The sequence below is a fragment of the Thrips palmi genome, unplaced genomic scaffold, assembly GCF_012932325.1.
Source record: "Thrips palmi isolate BJ-2018 unplaced genomic scaffold, TpBJ-2018v1 HiC_scaffold_5, whole genome shotgun sequence".
NCBI classification, from domain to species: domain Eukaryota; kingdom Metazoa; phylum Arthropoda; class Insecta; order Thysanoptera; family Thripidae; genus Thrips; species Thrips palmi.
In genome coordinates this window covers 463,736-485,692 of record NW_023144632.1, presented here as the reverse complement: position 1 = coordinate 485,692, position 21,957 = coordinate 463,736, and the positions used below count along the sequence as shown (strand labels likewise).

The 21,957-nt window shown below is 44.8% G+C and overlaps 1 protein-coding gene across 1 annotated transcript; it reads left to right on the top strand.

Annotated features, from left to right (window-relative positions):
- Positions 1-705: 705 nt before the first annotated feature.
- On the top strand, positions 706-18,996 carry LOC117650395 (the record flags this gene model as incomplete). The annotated part of the gene is given in 6 exon segments (XM_034393803.1): positions 706-845; positions 6,974-7,009; positions 15,213-15,421; positions 16,338-16,461; positions 17,731-17,907; positions 18,821-18,996. Coding segments are annotated over 6 exon segments (783 nt in total), but the record flags the coding sequence as incomplete, so codon positions are not given.
- Positions 18,997-21,957: the final 2,961 nt, after the last annotated feature.

The window sequence follows — 21,957 nt, the reverse complement described above, 5'->3', positions numbered from 1 at the left end:
TGAATCGACTCCAGGCGAAAAAACAGCACATCGTTGGTAAACAACGTTTTGGCAGGGGGTGGAAACCACTTACGCCCCTCACCCCTTTTGAAGGGGATGGGGGGCCGCCGGCGGGACCCCGTGTTCACTGCACGATGAAGGGGTCCCTCAGGCAGCTCGGCACCAAATTTGAAGCGATTCGGTCCATTCGTTCCCGTTCGGGACCCAAAAGACGTTAAATCGTGTCACTTTCAACCCCTAAATTTGCACCCCTGATTCTCCGTAACCAGGAGGGGCACAACATCCGCTCAGGTGCGCCGAGAAGCGCACGACCTTCCATGACAAGGATGCAAACGCCGAAACCCCTTCGACCAACGAGTCAGCCGCCAGAGCGCTCAGAAAATGAGTCGCACACAGCGTCCAGTCCGAGAGCGGCCGCCGCCGCTCCTCCTGAACGGTAGGCAGCCACTCGGCTGTCTTGAACAGGAAGTGTCCAATTTTCATTGTTGTCGTTTCTGTGGTTATGACTGAGTGCCGTCGACGACTTGGCCGGTGTTTCTGTTGCTCTGTCGGCAGTTTCCGAACCGTTTCTGGGTTACGCCGTTCTGTCTCGCAGCGTCGCGGACACGTCGTCGCGGGCACGACTTATTTTCTGAGGCTCAGCCCATAACGAGCTGGTGGGTGTTTGCGTGCCATGCGCAGCAATGACACCTGCAATCTGCGAACTGATAATTGGACGCACGTATAAAAAGCACGGCAATCGATTGAGTGGCACACCGACATCGGTCATTGCACAACGAGCACGATGGCGCGTCTGCTTGTCCTTGCTATCGCCGTTGTGGCCATCGCTGCCAGCGCCACAGCCTGTGAGTATGGGAGGTCCATAGTACACGCTGTACTGGGCTCGTCACTAGGGGTGGTCGAAAAAACACTTTTTTCGAAATCTCAAAAGTTAGATGGCGCATTTTTTAGCATTTTTTCTGCTGATTCCGAATATGTACTTGGTTTTGAGAAAGGAATAAAACTGAGGGCGCTACCAGCACTCTAAAAAAAATTATGAAATTTCATATCCAAAGGAGTCTAAAATTTCATAATCACGTTCTAAACCTCAATTTTTATAACCTTCGTATAAAATTTAAGATCGTGTTATGAAACCTAAGATTTGGGTTATGGATTTTAAGATTAACTGGTTATAAACTTTTAGAACAGAGTGACTTATAACTCTGGTTCTTAAAATCTAGATTTTCGCTTTGAAAGTTTATAACGCTAGCCGATTTTAGAGCAAGGTTCTGAAATTTTTAACCGTTTAGTCCTGCTGCCTAGTCCTTTATTCATGGTTAAATTAATAAAGAGGTGAAGTTTTCATTTTTATCGGCATGTGTTAACATTTTCCGAACCGCTAAGGTAGGAGTCCTAGGGGCGGTCTACAAACTGAAAAACGTACATTTAATGCACTAACTGGAGCCAGCACGCTTTTGCTAGCGTATGCCTACTACTTTTTAGTGCATACAGTTATTACATTAATGAGAGGTATGGAGAGCTGTCTGCTTCAGTTCGCGTGTACATGGCATGATGCACTAGTTAGTGCATGCTTGGCGGGCATGCGCTTGTTGGAGCGTACTTGCAGGCATGCTCCAGTTAATGCATGTTCAAAATTTGTGTGTAGTATTTCCCAAGAGGCTGCAAATCGCGTCCCTTGCAATGCCTGACCGGCCACCGTCCTCCGGGCCGAGCCGAGCCGAGCCGAGCCGGCCAAGCCGAGCCGAGCCGAGCCGCCCCGAGCCGGCCGAGCCGAGCCGCCCCGAGCCGAGTCGGCGCTGCTTCCACGGAAAATCACCGGTCGCCGGCCTGCCGGCCGAAGCCGAAGCTACCTGTGCCCGGCGAGGGGTCGCGTAATCCCTCGGCCGCACGGGATTTCGGCGACACTGCGTCACTTTTAGTGTGTCTTTGTCTCCAGTGCTGTGCACATCGTATCCAGTTCGCGTCCGCGTCACCGCAAGTTCGCGTCATCAATTTTGTTTCGCTATGTACCGTTAGTGCGCGTAGTGCGTAGAGTGCAGTTAAAGTGTTGCTTGTGGTGCCGAACAGCCACCACTCGTGTTCAAGAGTTACAAGCTATTTTGGCGACCCTCGGAAAAAGGACGTGTTTTCGCCAAAAGCGGTGTTACTGAGTGCTGTTATTCCATCTTCTTAACTGTAGGGACGGGCGATGAACGTGTGGGTGGCGTATTATGTCAATTCGCTTCTCCTCTTTCATCCTCGTCCCCAAAGTAGTTTCTGCGTGTCGACCGAGTTTCCCTAAAGTGCATCTGGATCTTATGCACTGCTGCGCCTCTGACTGTTAACAGCGTCGACTGCACTACAGTACAATGCTTATTTCCGTTGGCCAGCTGCAACGATTTGCGACAATACTGAGTGTGAAAAGAAATCATAGCTTTCTGAGATTTCATCATTTGTAACATATTCATTAAGAAAGGGATAAAGGTTTTATTTATTATTATTTTTTATTTATACATTTTGTGGGCAGTAATGCAACTATTATCATGTTTCATAATATTGGTTGTAGAGATTCAGAACCAAATGTGAATTTTCAAAACCAATTGATTCTAAAAAATTAATAAACTAGTTCTCACATTTCATAAACCACTTCTGAAAGTTTAGAACAGCAAGTTATGAAATTTAAGAACTTTTTGGATATGAAATTTAAGATCCATTGTTCTACAAATAACTTCAAATCCAGATTATGAAATTTAAGAAGCATTTTTTTTAGAGTGAGCCTTTAAGGTTTTGAAAAATTGCGATAAATGCGCATTTTCATGGCTTTTTAATTTTTCAATTTTTCTCCGTTTGAAAATCACAGTACATTTTTGGAATCGGCAGAGAGAATGCAACAAAATGCGCCATCTTACTTTTGCATAACTTTTGCGAAATGGACATTTTGAAAAAAGAACGCTCCTAAGAGGTGGTCAAAAACACCATTTTCGTCAAAATATCCATTTTGCGAAAGTTTTGCAAAAGTTAGATGGCGCATTTTGTTGCATTTTCTCTGCCGATTCCGAAAATGTACAGTGATTTTCAAACGGAGAAAAATTGACAAATTGAAAAACCTTTAAAATGCGCTTTTTTCGCAATTTTTCAAAACTTAAAAGGCTGGTAGCGCCCTTAGTTTTCCTCCGTTCTCAAAACCAAGTACATGTTCGGAATCAGCAGAAAAAATGCTACACAGTGCGCCATCTTCCTTTTGAGATTTCGAAAAAGGTGTTTTTTCGACCACCCCTACCCGTCACGTACTCGATAGACCTCACCTCAAAGAGGCTGCGTCAAAGTTTTTGTTATGTCAGGCGCAGATTCCTTCCCTTCGCATACACTGGGAGAAATAATGAAGATTGGGGCTGTTAAACCTAATGCCACTCTCCATTGTTTGCCAAAAGAAGGTGTTTACCGTACCCTGGGATACAGTAGACACTGTGCCTGAAGGAACGGCGTTCACTGTATCCTGGGAACCCGCATCCGCTGTACCTTGGACACTGTTCAGACATCAGACACGGCATTCAGTAAAACTGTAAGATAAAGGCGAAATTCAAAAATCCCGATAAGAACGTTGCGATGACGAAAGTGAATTCATCTCAACAAGACAAACAAAAAATGATAGGCATGTTGTGGGCTCAAACTCGAAATTCAACAGATATCGGCATCAAAAGTCTAAAAAAGTAGGATTTTGGACCGTAATTTGCTGAGTCCGATGTTTTGGAGTCCAAAATCCTACTTTTTTAGACTTCTGATCACGATTCCCACTGAATTATCAGTCTGAGACCATAATATGCTTATCATTTTTTGTTCGCCTTGATAAGATGAATTCATTTCCGTCATCAAATCGTTTCTTTCGTGATTTTGAAATTTCGCCTTTATTTTACAGTTATACTGAATGCCGTGTCTGAACAGTTTCCAGGGTACAGCAGATGCGGGTTCCCAGAATACAGTGAACGCCGTTTCTTCAGGCACGGTGTCTACTGTATGCCAGGGTACGGTAAACACCTTCTTTCGATGAACGGTGGAGAGTGGCATTAGGTTTAACAGCCACAGTCTTCATTATTTCTCCCAGTGTAGGGGTGAAGCCACCCGAAAAGTAAGCAACAAGTCACACTTTGCTCCTGAATGTGTCCTTACCAGAGGAGCACAACCCCTTTTCACGCGTTCTGTATTATTCTTAAAATAAATCGGAGGACGGGTATATAGTCAGCGGGTGAAAACTCCTTTTCCGCAACGGGTGTGCAGACGTTATGTTGTCCGCGATTACCGGCTCAACTAGCCAGCTAGGCAAAACTGGCTTCTTTTTTCGGAATCAGCACAAATTTACTAAGGATACATTGCAGCAAATCAAAAATTACCATTGTTATTTTGATCCTTTAGTCAAATAAGTTTCAAAAAGACCAAACATCCCAACTCTTGTAGAGTCACATCTTAGGCTTGAAAACGTTTATGTGAACGAACTAGGTGTCGTATCCCAAATCTGAGACTAGATTTAGGATCCTCAGAAAATTTCCCCAATAAAGCTGAAATAGGCTCTTTCAGAATCTATTTGATTTGAGCTAATTGATCACATCGATTAGTTACCAAAAAAATGCGTCGGCCACCGCTTGCCCTCTTTTACATTTTCTGTCATTGAAATCCATTTTCTGAGAGCCGGTCAATGTTGAGCGGGCGCCTACAAATCCGTGGTCGGTGTTGTGATAGCGCGTGACACCATTGATCACGCGTGTACGAGCTACTGCTTGCGCTGTTTTTTTTCATTGAGACCATCTTTTTAGCATATGATACCTTTACTTAAAAACACCATGCCTTAAATTACAAGACACACAATCGTGTCAGCTAACTTTTACTCGAGAGTACAGAAACCAAGAGCGTATCCTATAGGTGATCCCACAGTGGGGTTCGCGAACGGTTCGGACTTGACTTAGGTCGAGAAATTAAAATTGATTTTGACTTTCTAATGTTCAAATATTGCCAGGAAGTTGAAATAAGGAGTACCTGGAGCGGTGGGCACGTTTATATTCACATAAGTAGTACCTGAAGTCGTGTACGCGAACGTTGCCGAACCCACTGAACGCGACTCTACAGACTAATTGACAATGACCACTGCTCCTAATACTGCTGATTTTAACTTTGAGGGAATATTTCAACATTATAACAATAAACTCAATGTCATATTTCCGACAAAGTTACGTTCGTGGCGTTCGCGGACCGTTCGCGAACCCCATTGAGGGATTACCGTAGGCCGGGGTAATACGAGACAATTTCGGGGTAATATGAGACGCATGATTTTTATCGTTAGAATTATAATGCTCGTGGCATTTGATGACTCATCCCTGTCAAACTTCACGGCAAAAAATGGTACCAACAAAGAGTAATTAATTTTTTACAGCAGTGGCTCTCTTTGTGGCCGAATAGCGAGCTCAGAATGAATCTTACGTAAACCAAACTCCGTCTCATATTACCCCGAAATTGTTTCATATCACCCCGGATTACAGTACCTTAACAATGGGTCATTCCCCGCCGAATCGACGATGGTCTGCTTTTGAGGTCGATAGATTCGGTTCAAACCACTTTTGATCGATGAATTAGGAACCCAAAGGAACCCCTCTAAGATGATTTTTTTAAAATTATTTTTCCCAGAGTTATGGCCAATACCATTTTGGGAAATTTAGTGAAATAAAGCGAAAACAGTACTTTTTATCTTATCCTATGAAAGTGTGATGTGAGACCCCTTTGGCTTTTATTTCTATTTCAACTAGCTTAGAGGGGTCCTGAGAACCTTCTCCTCTGACTGAAGGTAAAAAATCCAAAAAATTCCATGCTTTACATAGGAAAATTTATGAAAAAAGTGAAAAATGAGCATAACTTTTTTACGTGGCTTGAGAATTTTGAAGATACTTTGTCCTAAGATTCACTTCAGGTGCCCGCTTAAAACTTCAAAATATTTCATCTGGCAATACGTATCTTCACTGAATCGAGTTGATAAAACTTAATTTTGAGCTAAGATTTTACTCGAAAGTTGTGACGACAAAGCACATTGACTATAAAATATTTTTTCAAAGGTCAGGGCAGATTAAGGTCAAAAATCAATTGTGGGTCACGAATCAATTGTGGGTCATTTTTTTCGACGGGTCACCGCAGACCTTGTAGAGATTGAATCGATTTGAATTTCGCGGTAGACCTTCCTCCAACCTTTCTTTGTCCTCCCCAAATAGCGTGTATGTTAGGGTGGCCCAAAAAAAAATCGAAGGTTTTCCGATTGTCCAATTCCGCTCAAAAATCGATTCTAGACCGAAAAAAAATAACCCCTATTTTGTTTTGCGAAATGCTTGCCCCTAGATGGTAGGCAAATTGATTTGCACGGCTATATTTCACGTGGTCGGTTTGTTTTGGGATAGGGTAAGATAAGAAAGTGGATAGGGACGCAACTCGACCGTCCGAAACAAGAAAATTATCTCCAAATAGTGAACAATATGTGTTTTTTTGAGCGAAAATCGCAAGTAGAATACTGAAGACGAAGTCTGACAAAAAATGGGTGAAAATGTAATTTGTTCGCCGTCTAAAACCGAACATTTTGCCGTGTCGTTTTTGAAAATCTGATAAAAACTGTAATTGTTATGACATTTTTGGTGCTTGAAACGGGTTAAAAACCATTTTCGCTATTGAGCCGGTATTCAAAATCGTCTCAGGACAAAACGCAAAAAATAGGGGTTATTTTTTTTCGGTCTAGAATCGATTTTTGAGCGGAATCGGACAATCGGAAAACCTCCGATTTTTTTTGGGCCACCTCAGGCGCGGCGGTGCAGGCCAAGGCACAAGGGACTCAGTTTTTAAACACTAGTATAATTGGAATGAGCCTAAACTACCCCGTAGAAGAAAACCAAACTAGTATCATCTGCTTTCATTAACGTTCGTTGAATGAGATTTTTAACCTTTGACGCATTGACCTTTTTTTGTGCAGGGTTCCATGCCGGAAAAAAGCAGAACCAGTTAATTGGTATGTATAAGGGTCTACTCGTTTGGTTCAAAATCAAAAGTGAATATCTCTGTGCGAGCGTGAGTGATTCCGCGCGTAGAGGGCGTTTTCGTGTCCACACCCTCCCCAGAGCGAACTTATTCGAGTGCAGTCCGTTCCCGTACAAAAATAAATGCCTCTAGAGTGTCTCGAGCCGAGACACTCTAGAGACGTTCTGGAGACGATGTGGAGACGGTTTGGAGACACTGAGGAGGCATAATCGGAGACACTGTCGAGACGCTTTGGAGACACCGCCGAGACACTGTGGAGACGTCGGGAGTTTCTCGACACTGTCTCTATTCTGTCTCGAAAAGGAGACACTCTAGAGACGTTCTGGAGACACTTTAGGTAGACGATCTAGAGACAGTGCGGAGACACTGTCGAGACACGCGGCGGGAGCGCCGGCCGCCTCCCCCCTCCTCCCACGAGACGGCGTGGAGACGCTTTGGAGACATTCTAGAGACACAAGTGGCTCCCCTCCAAACAAAAACTGAAGCCGGCGCCGCACTGGGCGGATTCGACCCACAGACTGCCAGCATCACAACACGGATGACTGGCGTCGGAGCGCACTCGGCCAAAGTGACGCTCCTTAGAGGAGGTCTCCCGAGAGAAAATTATAGGCTGCAGATTGGCTGCAGGCTGGCTCCCTCCAGGTTGCTTACAACGCGCGGATGGAACTCGGATGGCTGCAGACATTGGCTGTATTCGGACATACGTCAGCCAAAATACAGCCATCCGCAGCCGGTGCAGCGTCTCTGGCTGCACCTGCCAGCCACTGAAGTGTCCCTTTGGAGCCCAGTCAGCGCTGCCCCCGCTGCTCTAGGCTGCACCCCGTAGCCTTCAGGATGCGCCAGACAGCCTTCCTTCGCGAGCCACGCTGCCCCCAGCAGCCACGAGGCTGCGAGGCACTGCTCTAGACTGCACCCCGCAGCCTTCAGGATGCCCCAGGCAGCCTTCCTTCGCCCGGGCCACGCTGTCCCCGGAAGCCTGGAGGCTGTGAGGCGCTGCTGTAGGCTGCACCCCGCAGCCTTCAGGATGCTCCAGGAAGCCTTCTTTCGCCCGGCCCACGCTGCCCCCGGCAGCTATGAAGCTGCGGGTCAGAGCCACATCTCGGCCGCATCCTGCAGCCTCGTGGATGCCATCGGCAGCATCCATATCGCTACTAGGCTTCACTCCTTAGTTCATGAAGGTCCCCATGAGGACCTTTGAGGGTCCCTGTTACGCCCTTTGAAGTTCTATGGAGCCCTTTGTAGATTTTCTAGGGTCCGAACACCGTTCCGGATCCAAATCTGCTAAGTAATTTCATGTAGGACTTACCGTTCCCGAGATATCAAAGATAACAAAAAAGTTTCCCGATTTTTACGAAACTTGCATGGCTTATGTATGTTAACGTATTCAACTCAAATATCAGCATACCACGCACCCAGTCTATTTTTTTCTATTTTTTATAGCCCTTTAATCAAGGAATTCGACCGTTGCCTGAATACCGCCAGCATCCACCATGCTGCAATCCGTAGCCTACAGCCATTGCAGCCTACATGGCTGTTCAGTCCTGCCGTAGCCCAGCTGCATCAGACAGCCAACACGCTGCGACGCGCAGCCTACAGCCATTGCAGCCTGCGTGGCTGTTAAGTGCAGCCGCGGCCAGGCTGTCGCTAGCAGCCAGCGCGCTGCGACGCGCAGTGCGCAGCCTACAGCCATTGCAGCCCGCGTGGCTGTAAAATCCAGCCGCGGCCCGGCTGGCGCCAGCAGCCAACACGCTGCTACGCGCAGCCTACAGCCGTGGCAGCCTACATGGCTGTAACGTCTAGCCACGGCCCGGCTGGCGCCAGCAGCCAACACGCTGCGACGCGCAGCCTACAGCCATTGCAGCTAAGTTGGCTGTGCGTGGCAGCGTTTATAGGCTGCTTAGGGCAGCCAAAAGGCTTCTGTGCGCAGCTTCTGAAGCGTTTCACAGCCAAAGCGCTCCGTGAAACAGCCAGACCAGCCACTGCAGCGTGGATGGCTGCAAGTCCAGGATGTCGCTATGGCTGCGACATGGCTGCAACGCAGCCATGGCAGCCATGCATACAGCCAAAAAACGGTCCATACAGCCATGCGTCAGCCGTGCGTCAGCCTTTCTGCAGCCTTCTATTTTTACTCGGGCTGCCGGCGCGCCGACACATGGTTCCGTGCAGCGGCAATACTCTACACTCCACGCGGCGACCGCTGTCACGAGAAGTTCATGCAGTGTTATTCATTAGTAATTACTTTCGGTGCATTTGAATAAAGGAACGTTCAGAAAACAGGGTCTTCAAACAGAGAAACGAACATAGTGCTGACAACCAAGATGTTTTAAGTAAAACGACAGCGGTGGCCGCGCAGAGTGTTGCCGCTGGTCCGAACCATGTGTATGCGCGTCGGCAGACCTCCTCTAAGGAGCGTCACTTTGGCCGAGTGCGCTCCGACGCCAGTCATCCGTGTTGTGATGCTGGCAGTCTGTGGGTCGAATCCGCCCAGTGCGGCGCCGGCTTCAGTTTTTGTTTGGAGGGGAGCCACTTGTGTCTCTAGAATGTCTCCAAAGCGTCTCCACGCCGTCTCGTGGGAGGAGGGGGGAGGCGGCCGGCGCTCCCGCCGCGTGTCTCGACAGTGTCTCCGCACTGTCTCTAGATCGTCTACCTAAAGTGTCTCCAGAACGTCTCCAGAGTGTCTCCTTTTCGAGACAGAATAGAGACAGTGTCGAGAAACTCCCGACGTCTCCACAGTGTCTCGGCGGTGTCTCCAGCGTCTCGACAGTGTCTCCGATTATGCCTCCTCAGTGTCTCCAAACCGTCTCCACATCGTCTCCAGAACGTCTCTAGAGTGTCTCGGCTCGAGACACTCTAGAGGCATTTATTTTTGTACGGGTTTATACACCTAAGAATCTTGTTTGGCACTAGACTTGCTTGTTCCCTTTGTATTCGGACTTTCAAAGCTAACATGTGACGCGGGAGGGGGGCCAAAAGGGTCGATTTTGTAAGTTCCGTCATGTCCATTCGCACCTTACACCAACTTTGCGGCTCTATAACCCTTTGTTCCATTCAAATCTTCGAATTCCACTCACACCTATCAAATCTCTATCTAATAGTGACTTTCTTGCTTGAATTTGAAGATCGTATATTGATTGGAAGTGTACTTTCAGAACGCGTACTAAATGTCCACCGTACTCCGACTTTTACCTCAGCGGTTTCGAAGTAAGCACCACAAAAACTACTAGGAGTGCTCCCTGCTCAAAACCACCGCCGTATTTAGAATCAGCATGGTCTGGTTACCATGTGAACGAGTTTCGGTGGCGAAAAAGCGAGGAGGGTGAGTGTGCGAGTGGAAGTTGTGTGTGAAATTGGTGGGTTGTAACAATTGGTGTAATTTCCGTATGCCCCTCTCGCTCCCCTTCTATCGGGTTTTGAAAGACATCCTACACGTGAAAAGATGTGTCTTGACGTCGAGCTAGTGTGCCAAACTTATGGCATATTTCTGTGGCGATAGGCATTTGCAGTGAGCCAGAAACACCTGTTTGTAATTTCCGTCAAGCGTAAATTTCCGTCCTATTTTAAGTAAATTCCGTCATATTTTATAGGGAAAAAAAAGGAAAGTCAACGTGTAGCTCACCCACGCTCAGAGTGTCGTCCTGGGGTTCAATTGATGCCATCTAGGCAAAATTCCGGCCGAACAAGCAAGATTGATTACGTGACTTTCTAAGGTGGCTAAAACGGCCCCTACGCACGGAATCACCCGCGTGGCGTTGCATAACGCAAAACCACTTGTAAGACATTCACTGCTCACCAATTCGATGTGTGCAAGGGTCATCTTAGACAAGTTTTGCGCGTTGGTCGGACGTCAGGAAGCGGGGCAGCTGCCAATCAAATTTTCATCAAAAGTCGAACTGGTTAAAGGCCCTTAGTTCGCTAAAAAAAGATATTGCAACCCCGTTTCCGCCAAAATGCAGGTAATTGAAGTGGCTATCGCATTAAGTACAACCTTGAACATGGAACTATCAAAAGAACCGTAAAACGGGGTAATGAAACATGAAGGAAAATCGAGACAAAGCACCCTTTTTTTTGTTTTTGTCGTGTTGCTCTCAAGCGGTTGTTCAGAAGACCATCGTGAACTTTTTTCGTGATCTAGGAGGCCTTGGCAGCTCACAGGAAACGCCCGAAGGCAATCAGAAACTCGCAAGGATTATTAAGAACCAAACGAAAATCCTCTAAATTTTGACAGGTTTCATGAAGTGTGTAAAAACCTCCCCAAAAACTTCGGTTGGAACTCGGGTTTTCGTTCGAACGAGGTCTAAATCTGTAGTCATTCATGCCAACATATTCAGGACAAAATTTGGTTCTATTATGTCTACTCCCGGGCCGCCTGTTCCAGATGGAATACAATTTTGTTACCTTGCAGGGAAAATAGAGACACCTCTTTTGGTTTGAAATATGAGGCCAAAAATACTCCACTGTTATTAATTTCAAGTAATTATGATTCTAACACGAACTGGTTTAACTATCTGACCGGCATCTATGCTCTTCGTTTAGTATTTTCTTGTGACAGGCACAACTTATGACTTCTTAGACATTTTTCAGCTCTCTTTAGTGACCCCCATTTTTCTTCCCTCCAGATTTTATCTCTTCTTCATTATAGTCCCCAGTCATCTTTAAAATGAATGAAAGAACTTAAAAGACTCTAAACCCGCCTTAATGAGTTAATTTTCCATACTTCTATACCATTTTCCCCTTTTGTCTCATATTACCCCACATTGCAGGGAAATATGGGACGGCATTCCGAGGGTCATTGCAAGGTCCCTACTGCACCTGAAAATCTGAAATTTGGAGGGAGTGTAGCCAAAGGGTTAATGAACAAGTGATAAACACCTCAGCACCTCAAGTTGAAATTAAAAGGGGGAAATTTACAAAAAAAAAAACTCGAAATTTGTCTCATATTACCCCGTTCTACGGTAATATTTGCAAAAAACCAAAAATTTCAATTTAATTTTTTTGTCAAAATTGTTCCATTTGCAACGTTAAAAAAATAATGAAAAAGCTGAGTCCAAAGTGTTTTTGCGAAGGGAAGTCAAGGGGATATTGACGACACAAGAGTTCGATAGAGACTGATTTCAGAGCTGCTCTTTGGGGAGGGAGTTGAGAGGAGGGGGGTGAGCCGAGCAATATGAGAAATTTATGGTGAGGAGAAAAAGCATTCAGAAGGCAGTGCTCGGTCATCACACCCCTTCCCCCAAAGGGACCCCAGCAGGTAGAAATATAATTCAAATCATAGATTCAAGTACAATTACATAGGCACTTATAGGGTAGAGTACTAACTTAACAGGTACACTGTAGCAGAACACTTTAATAAGGAAATCATAATTTTGTTCTTTGTCGGAACAGTAGAAATAATAATTAGAGTCGTACTTTTACAACAATTTACAACAGTTTTACAACAGAAAGTAGCAAAAATTTAATGGACACATTGTAAATTTGAAGTCAGTCATAATACTCAGGCACTGAGCTGTTAGCCAGCAGATGGCGAAGATCCGTATCGCTGAAGCTGTTCACAGTCCCGCAGATTACCCGGACAGCGAGTGACACGCTGAGGTCGTTGGTTGGCCGCGGGGGCGGCACAGTGGGCTGGCGGAGCAAAATCTGACATTTAATTCGATTGTCACCGTCTGGGTTGCACTTTTGCTATCATATTGGTACCGATCGATTCGTCTTGAGACCCTCTATCGATCTGCCATCGCATTTTAGTGTACAGGAATGACAAAAAGTATTCAAACACTTATTTTTAAGCAAAAAGTTCCCATTTAAAAACAGAGTCTCGGTAAGCAGACCTAACAGGGTACTTCTAAAAACAAAATTACCAAAAAACGTTAAAAACTATAAGGTTTGACTCAAAATAATTTTTTCACAAATTCTTAAAAACCATTAGATTTTACATGAAAACAATGAAGATTGAAAGCAAAATACTTCCAATGCCATGAACACAGATAAAATACGCAAAAATTTCTACTATTAACAAAAATAAGGACAGAATCTGTGAATTTATGTAAAAAAAGTGGCCTTACACGCGTCGCATTCCCGGGTGGAGCCTCGATGAGCCTTTGGTTGATGTCGGCCCTAGTAGAGGAATGTCCAACGTACATTTATGCGTAGAGATCTCCGTCGGGACACGAAGGAGTCGTTTTGAAACTCAAGTTCAATATTAAGGGGGGACATCACTCCAAAAACAGTGCTTTTGTAAAAACGCCACAAAAACCAAACGGAAAGAGAAAAATTGTTCATATTTTAACAGATAAAGTATAAAACAACACTAAGTCAATCCGCCAGGGCAGTACAGCGCTTTCGTTGAAAACGCATTTTTGAGTGTTAGGTTAGACCATTTCGCACGGTTGCAGCGCTGGACGCCAAACGGTTTGACCTAGAACAACGAAATTTTGTGACAGACTTCCTGAGATGTCAGGCTATGGTGGGTACCTTAATCACATTTAAAAAATCATTTTAAGTTGTATTTGTTACATACCAAAAAAATTGTTCAATTTTTTGGGTCAAAATTGATCAATTTTGAACTTTAAAAAAATAATAAAAATTGACCAATGCAAATTATTTTGCTACCCACCATAGCGGCATGTCGTAGGAGCTTCTATGCTAACTCTTCCCGCTGTAGCTCAAAAACTGCGCCCTAGAGGCCTGCAACCGTTTGCAATTCCATGTTCCGAGAAAAACGCGATCAAAGTTGGGGAAACTGGACTTTTCACCTATGCATGTTTGCGGCCCACAACCTCCTAAAACTGCAATTTTTTGAATTTCGGAATGCGGTTTTCGCCATTCGACGCAGAAAAGAATGGTCTATAGTATAAACTTATAAAAAAAGTTGCAATTTTTGATCATTTTGGAGTGATGTCCCCCCTTGAGGAAAAACCTTAAATTCACAGATTTACCTTGTTTCTAAAAGAGGTGTGTACAGGTGCCACCTAGGAGAAATTGAGTCCAGTTTCGGTCCACATGTTGAGTGTGATACCTAAACAAGAGGTCACGTTGAAAACCGGGACAAAAGATACGACGTAGCTGGTCGCAAAATCATTTCAGCATCGGCATATGTGTCATTTTTATGATCCACAAGCGGAACGTCAAAAGCCTCAAAATACCAAGTTTTCAGGTGCCATTCTCACAGTGATATGGCTGGTATATTTAGCTGGTATGTTCATTTCCATAAAGACTGAAACTTTTCGAACATCATCTCGTACAAATCCGATGCAAAAAAATTACGTTGAAAAACTGGATGAAATGTCGATTTTGCAAATCTCAGCCCACTGTGGACTGCCCCCTTAACAACTGCGCCCCTCCCCTTGCGTTCTCCAAAACGTTGGTTCTTGTGAAACTTAAATTATTTTTAAAAATTATGTTGTTTTTGTAGTGATGACCTTTCCGTTATGGAAAGTGGTAACCAGACAAGAGAACTCATTTGGATTTTCTCAAAGCCTAGCCCAGACCAATCTACACCCTTAATGTATTTGTTCAATTATTTTGTCCGTGGCTCGTCGTGGCTTCACACAATCTGAACCTAACGATTCCGTTCGAGTTTGTACGCTGAGGTTCTTGCGAAATAACGCATGATTTTAAGCGAATACAATGCATGCGTGAAATTTTGTGGGACCTCAAGCAACGAAGGTGTACGCCAGACCGTGTCTTGTCCAAACAGGCTTCGCGGTGCTACACCAGGTACGACACTCACGCCTGGCGTTGACAAGGACTTTGGTTTGCGCCGTTCCCTGCCTGCCTTTGGCAAGCTGTCTTAAGAAGTTCTGATACAGCAATGAGTAGAGTATTAGGGCAGATCTTATTTCCTGACCCAAAGTGTTTTGGTTGAAATGGGTTACCAAGGATACAGGAAAACTATTGACGAGTCACATTTGATCCGAAAAAACTACTGGAAGTAAAGAAAAATAATATCTTCCACGAAGCATCTTCAGTAAAAATTCAATTTTGGTCTGCTTGAGTAGTAAGTGTACAAGTGCTGTTTCGTACGTTGTCTTACACAAGTCTGTATGCAAGGTGTGTCGTACAAATTTGTGAGAGAATAAGCTTGGTCAATAAACAGAAACACACGCGCTTAAAACTGTCGAATGAATTGAGTATGTTCTTCCTCAAACGAAAATGTGTTCTTCTCCATGTCACGTCAGTGACGTACAGCATTTTACCGGACCCCTTCCACAAGAGGAGCTTCTTCGCCCTGCCCCGCACTCTGAAAGAGGCAAATGCCGGCGTAGACTACTGGACCCCCACCGTTGAAAGGCCGAGAGACAACACGACGATCTACTGCCGCGAAGGCGACTGGCGCGTGTGTTTGCTGTTTGACGTTCAGGGCAGCGTGGCGGGAATTCGCCTGTCGGTGAGCAAGCGGAACACTGGTAAAACAAAGGCATAAAAATTACGCCCTTTAGGGCGTAAATACTCTTTTACGCCGTTGCAAGGGCATAAATCGCTTTACGCCCTTGGGAAGGGCGTAAATGGTATAGGAATTACAAGCAAAATTCTCCGTCATTGTATTACAAACCCCCTTGCGAACCTTTTTCTTCGCATTGCAAAGAAATAGTTCGTAAGTTGCAAAGAAAAACGTTTGAAACGTTGCGAAGCATTGGTTTGTAACGTTGCAAAGCATTTTCTTTGCAAGTTGCAAAGTAATACTTCGCAATGCAAAGAAAATAGTTTGCAAGAGAGTTTGCAATACAATGCCTGAGAATACTTTGCAAGGTTTTTTGAGAAAGCCTGAAAAGGGCGCAGGGGTTAGGTTAGGTCTGGTTAGTCAATGTTAGGTTAGGATAGATGATGTCTGCAGCAATGTGAGAAAGTGGGGCACCATGTGACAGAGGTGAGAAAAGTGACCTGCTCCTGATCTGCCGTGAACCGCTCCGAAGTACAAGTGCCTATATCTTCAAAACGGTGACCGGTACATGCTTTTACCATGAAATAACATTAAATGGAAATAAAATTTCCGAAACAAGTCACTTTATGCATAACACTCGTACATCCCTTTGTTTACGAGATATCGACACCTATATTTCAGAGCGGATGACGGCAGGTCAGGAGCGGGTCACTATTCTCACCTCCATTTTAAAATTAAAATTTAAGAAATTTTAAAATTAAAGAGGCCTCACACAATTCCCCGAAGACGTACTTTACGAGTAGATTACGACACATTTTCTCACGCGAGTTAGTGCGATATTACCTACAAACTTGTACGACACTCTGCACTGTGAACCGGGCTGTTGACCACCCCTTACACCTTTTGCATTCGATCAATTCAGGTTGACAGAGACGAGATCCAAGCATCCGGCCTCAACTTGGAGAGGGTACCGGAGTGGGCAGACAAATGGAGCTCTCTGCGTCATGGGAGCGTTTACTCTGCCACCGTGTACTTCCAGTCTTCAGGTGAGGCCGGATACTTTTTTTGCAGCAGCTTTCGCGTCAAAAGTCACCTTTCAGTGTTCACCGAGTGAAGAACGAAAGTACACTCTAAATGTGAAGAGACTCTCTTCCTTACTTCGAGTATGCTTTTAAAAGCACGCCCGGTGCGATATTGTGTCCACCAAGTAATACCAATTGCCCAATGCCTATTGCATTTTTATTTTATTACGCATCTTATATCACCGACGGATTTTTAGGGGTTCCCAAGAACCCCTACTGTCCGAGGTCTGCGGACCCCCCCCCCCCCCCCCTCCGATTTTCAAATTAAAAATGCCAAACTATTTTAACTACAAAAAAAAAATCCAAAATCTTTCGAAAATTTATCGTGGAAATTTTCCGTTAACTCGAAAAACATAAATTTGCAACAATCGAAAACGAGAACCGTTGATGCTATCAAATAATAGTTCAAATAAAAAATGTACCTTTTCTCAAAATTAAACCTTCTGGCTCATCAAAAAGACAAGACATTGTCTGTGTTCTGAGAAAATGGTTTAAACATGGAAAAAAATCTCCATGGCAACGACACGGTACCATCGTGCGAACTGTCAAAATTTAAAGTGGCCCATAAAAAGAAATCAACACGCCGTGAAACTCGAAAATGCCAATGCTAGCGCATTGCAGGGTGTCCCGACATTGGAACATCTTTTAAATCTGTCATTAGTAAAACGTTCGTAGCAGAAAAGACGCAGTAAATTAATTTTCGTCGGTTGGCAACAGTTTTCTCGGTGTCTACGCCCTTTCGAAAATTACGAGGCTGAAAGAACGAGTAGTCGCGCATTGAAACTGCCCCTCCATTGTTGCTGAGGTTGTCAGACCAAACCATGATTTCTACGAATGTGTTACCGTTTCGACAAACTTTGCTGCAATACCACTCCCAAACCAGAACTCGCCTTTTAATTGGTATTTCATTTCTTGCTTTTAAACCAGTTATAAAAATTGGAACACCTTGCAATGCGATTAGCATTGGATTTTTTTTAAAATTAACATAGTTTGTAGGGGAAAAAAGACCAATGACAGTTCGTACCAGGAAGGAGCTGAGCTCCATCAAAAGGGCCAATGCTGCGAAATTTGTCTGAATCCACGCTTGTGACCAGTTTAGAGTGCAGCTTGCACAGCGCGTTGTTGGTTGCTTACATTTTGATGTCTTCGTTCTTCATCCGCCGACGACTGATAGGGTCTACGAGTCGAGTTTTCTTTTCTTTGGTCAACGCGGTCCTGAACTTGTTTGTGTAGAGGAGCTTGCTGCCGGTGGCCGCAGTCTCAAAAAGGATGACCTCACCGCCCCTAACGGCATTTACATCCTGCATACTGACAACGTCGGCTTTGAGACGGACCGCCTCCACGTTCCCACCCAGGAGTCCGAGGCTGCGTCGGCCGGATTCACTGAGCAATCCTGTTTCTTCGGCATGGGTACGGCCACAATGTTTCCCAAACCAATGGTGTGAAACCGAATTTAAGACATCGGCGGCACAATCTAAATTATCGACTTGGTACACTTACAAATGCACACTGACCGACCGAGTATGCATTTGTAACACGCAAATCCATCCCCTGGGATTCTCAAGAATATCAGTTTGTTCCCAGGAGATGGATTAACCGTGAAGTGTGCACTTGCATGTTTGCATTTGTAAATGTATACCAGGGGGCGGTAACACCCTAAAGCAGCAGTGAGGCGAAGCTCTCGCTCCAATCTTGCTCCGTGCAGGGGTCACGGTCTTCTTCGAGATTATTGCAACTAGGCCATTGTTTACAAATCGCTTTGCACGTATCGAAAGAGCATCACATAAAGGGTGCATTAGACTCCTTAGCAATCCCTTCACTGCTACGTCAGCCCTCAAAAAATTCAAAGTGAAAACACCGAAAAATGCAATAAGTCTAATAATTAAGGAAAAAACTTCGAGGGCGCCATCTTTGTGTGAACATTTTCGCAATTTTCTCTTAAGTTGTAAGTAAAATTGGGAGTCTTGTATCGAGTGCTTAAGTTCCAAAAATAGATTGGGAAAAAGGACATTGCATTTTTAACGATGAAGTGCTAAAAAACGTGCTTTTCTTGGAGTACACGCACTTCTTGGAGTAGACCAAGAAAAAACATTACCACACAGCTGGTACACCTAAATTCTAAACACTCTTGAAATTCACTCAAATTTCTTCAAAAGTCATGAAATTTAATGAAACTTTACTGATGTCCTTCAAAAATTTTAAGTTTATACCGGCATTTGACGAAATTTGGCTGCAATTCAGTAAAATTCATCTGAAATTCGTGTTGAATTCAAAAATTTGTACACTGCCAATAACAGTCCTTTCCCCCTGACTTGGGCTGCAGGCAAGCATTACTTTCAAGGACTGAGCAAAGACAGCAAGTGCGAAGACCACCGCCCCTACTTCTTGCTCTACGGCCCGAAAACCAAGGAGCTCAACGGATTCGGTTTTGTCCAGTACGGCAATGCCACCACGAACGGTCGCGGGTGGTTCGAGCATCCCTCAGCGAAGGTGGCCAAGGTAAGTTCCGCAATCAGTCTGCCCAACCTTGCAAACCAAGTGTAGCCCCCGCACTTCCTGCACAGAAAAGGTTAGTCTCAGGTAATTACGAAGGGAAAATGTTGTCGACAGACCCTTCGTAAATTTGGGCCCTAGAACATCCATCATTAATTTCTGAAATTTACAAAGGATCTTACAAAGAATTTATCTCATACGGTGAAGTGTGGAGTACTTGTCTATATTTTGAAGTGCGGAAGTTGCAGTTTCCACACGTTGAGTGTAGAGTAGCGCAGAGCCTCTTTCTCTTTACAAAGTGCAAACGTATAGAAAACTCCTCAGGAAGAGAAGACACTGCAAACTTAGCACTTTCAGGCGTGGACACTGGAAATCCCAGGCCCCTGCCGGTGGTGAAACATAGTCACGCAAATAATAAACCAGATACACTCCCAAAAATATACAAACTATTTTGGGTCTTACAAAGAAAAGAAGCTTGTCATCAGGGATGATACCCACCGAAACGATACGAGGGCCGTTACGACAACAGTTTGCACATATGACTGAAACTGAAAAAGTGTAGCAGCTAGAACCAAGGGAACAGCTTTTCCTTATTGATCAAGGCATACCGGAGTTTTGTTTTCAAATTGGACCAAATCCAAATTCCGCTTGTCTGAGTTTAAATCTTTTTGGGGCCTAAATCAACAAAACTCAGGGAAGCGGAATTTGGACGTGGTCTACTTAAGAACAATACTCCGGTACGCCTTGATCAACAAGGAAAAGCTGTTCCTTTGGTTCCAGATGCTACACTTTTTCAGTTTCAGTCATATGTGCGAACTGTTGTGACGGCCCTTGGAACGTTTCGGTTTAGGTTTCATCCCTGCTTGTCATGACAAAGTATTTCGAGAATATATAAGCTTTCAAAGAATTTTTTTTAATTTTCAAACTATTTCTCTGTATGGGTAATTCCGTGCGTAGAGGGTCATTTTGGATGTACCAAATGTTCATTTTTAAAGTTCAACTTTAGGGGCTAAATTTGGTGTAGATGGCATACATAGTACCCCACAGTACCCCTCTGAGCGTGGCAGCGCTACAAGTTGACTTTTAATTTCACCCCTTATGAAATACGGCGGAAATTACAGATTACGGAATTTACAAAGCGAAGTGTTTCGTCTCCTGACCCTCTGGGTTACAAGATAGGTAAAAACTGTTGACGGTGTCATTTTGACCATCCAAAATAGCGTTTTTCAGCGAAGGTTGTGGAAATTTTCTCCCTCAGATATAGGAGCTACGGCCCGAAACGGAATTTACATCTATTTTTACACCCTTACCGTTTTGAACAATTCTGACGGCCTGGAAGCGTCGTTTGACCGCCCAATGTCCCGCGGGCACGGGCTTCTGGAAGCGTTTTTTATGTTCTTTCGATCCCAAGTGGTCGCGAGGTTCTAAAACGAAAAGGAACCCCAGTAGACCGTCAGTTGTGAAAGCAGCATAGGTCACATGGTCACACGGTGGACATTTTCCCATAGGCTGTTTCGGGTTTAACAAGTGATGATACAAAGGTCACCTTCCGTTATTTTGCGAAGAATAAGTCAGGGAAGGGAGTGAAATAGCCAGTTTTCTTTTGATGTGGCTGAGTCATATGCTACAGCATGGCAATGTTGTCTTAAAGGTGTTGGTGACCATGACGGAACTTACAAAACGACACTTAAGCAGCTTACGAAACCTAGAAAAAACAAAAGTTAGATTGACTTATCCACATGAGGACATGGTCTTCGTTTAGTAAAACAAATTTGAATTGCCAGAGCCACCAAATCAACCTCAGTTCAGGCGCAAGGCCCCGGTGACCTGAAATGACCCCCTACACACGGAATCACCCGTATAACAAACTAAATTGGCTGTACCTTACATGTCCTCAAAATTCAGGGTGAGTTTTTTCAATGTGTCAATATTTTGTAGGTAGCTTGGGCAGGGCACCCCGCGAAATCTTTTTTCACCACTGAACTAGTGGGCGCAAACGTCTGGGTTCGGAGATAATTGATATTCAGAAATGGGCATTCACACCTGCCAGATACGCACCTGCTGTCACTGAGGGTCACAAGACCTCAAGAGAGGATGTCGTGGGTCTTGCAGGGATGCAACGAAGGTCGCAGGGGTGCGGCGGACCTTTCAAGTGTAATTTCAGGGGGGTTGCCGAGGGTCTCAAGTGGCTGTCGTGGTGGCCTGCGTAACAGTGAATCTCGCGGCTGTCTTCACGGGGGTGGCAGGACTCCATGGTTTTTCTGTGAAGTCAGTGGCACTCTCCCGAGTACTGCGAGTCCCATGACACCCACTCGTGAGGTCCCGCAACCCACAGGGGCGGCGGGAGCCTACCTCGTGAGCGCGAAGGGAAATTACAAAACACTTTGTATCTCAGTAACTAGACGTTTGCGCCCACTATAGTCAGGGCTGTAAGCGACAGATTTGGAACCAACCTTGCACTTTCTGACCCCGGTCTGGCGCTTTGCACGGGTGTTCTAGAGACCCAAAATAACGATTTTAGAGTTGGAGGCACTCTGGGAAACGCTGCAGGAACCGCTGGGAAGCGAAAATCTACTTTTTGTAGGAAAAATTCGTATGAAACGCCTTACAATTTCCCGAAATCGCCGCTGCATGCGTATATCTCGTCATATGTGGACCCTTTTCTGTCTTTTTGGCTTTACAAATTCTGCTTCATCATCGACCTTCAGTAATCAAGACGTAGAAGAGTGCCATTATGTCATTGTGGAAATATCTTTGACTAATGAGCACACCAAAATTAGCTACAATGTCTTTGAGGTGCCTGAAAGTTCAAAGTCATTTCTCTTGATGTGTGTTGGGGTTGATGCTTGTTTTCTGGGGCCGAACACTTATCGAAACTGACACATTTGGCACGAAGCGCACCCTGTCATAATGCTTTTGCTGCGCGAGAAATATTGTTATCACCTTTCTGGTGTGGTAAGGGTTGAA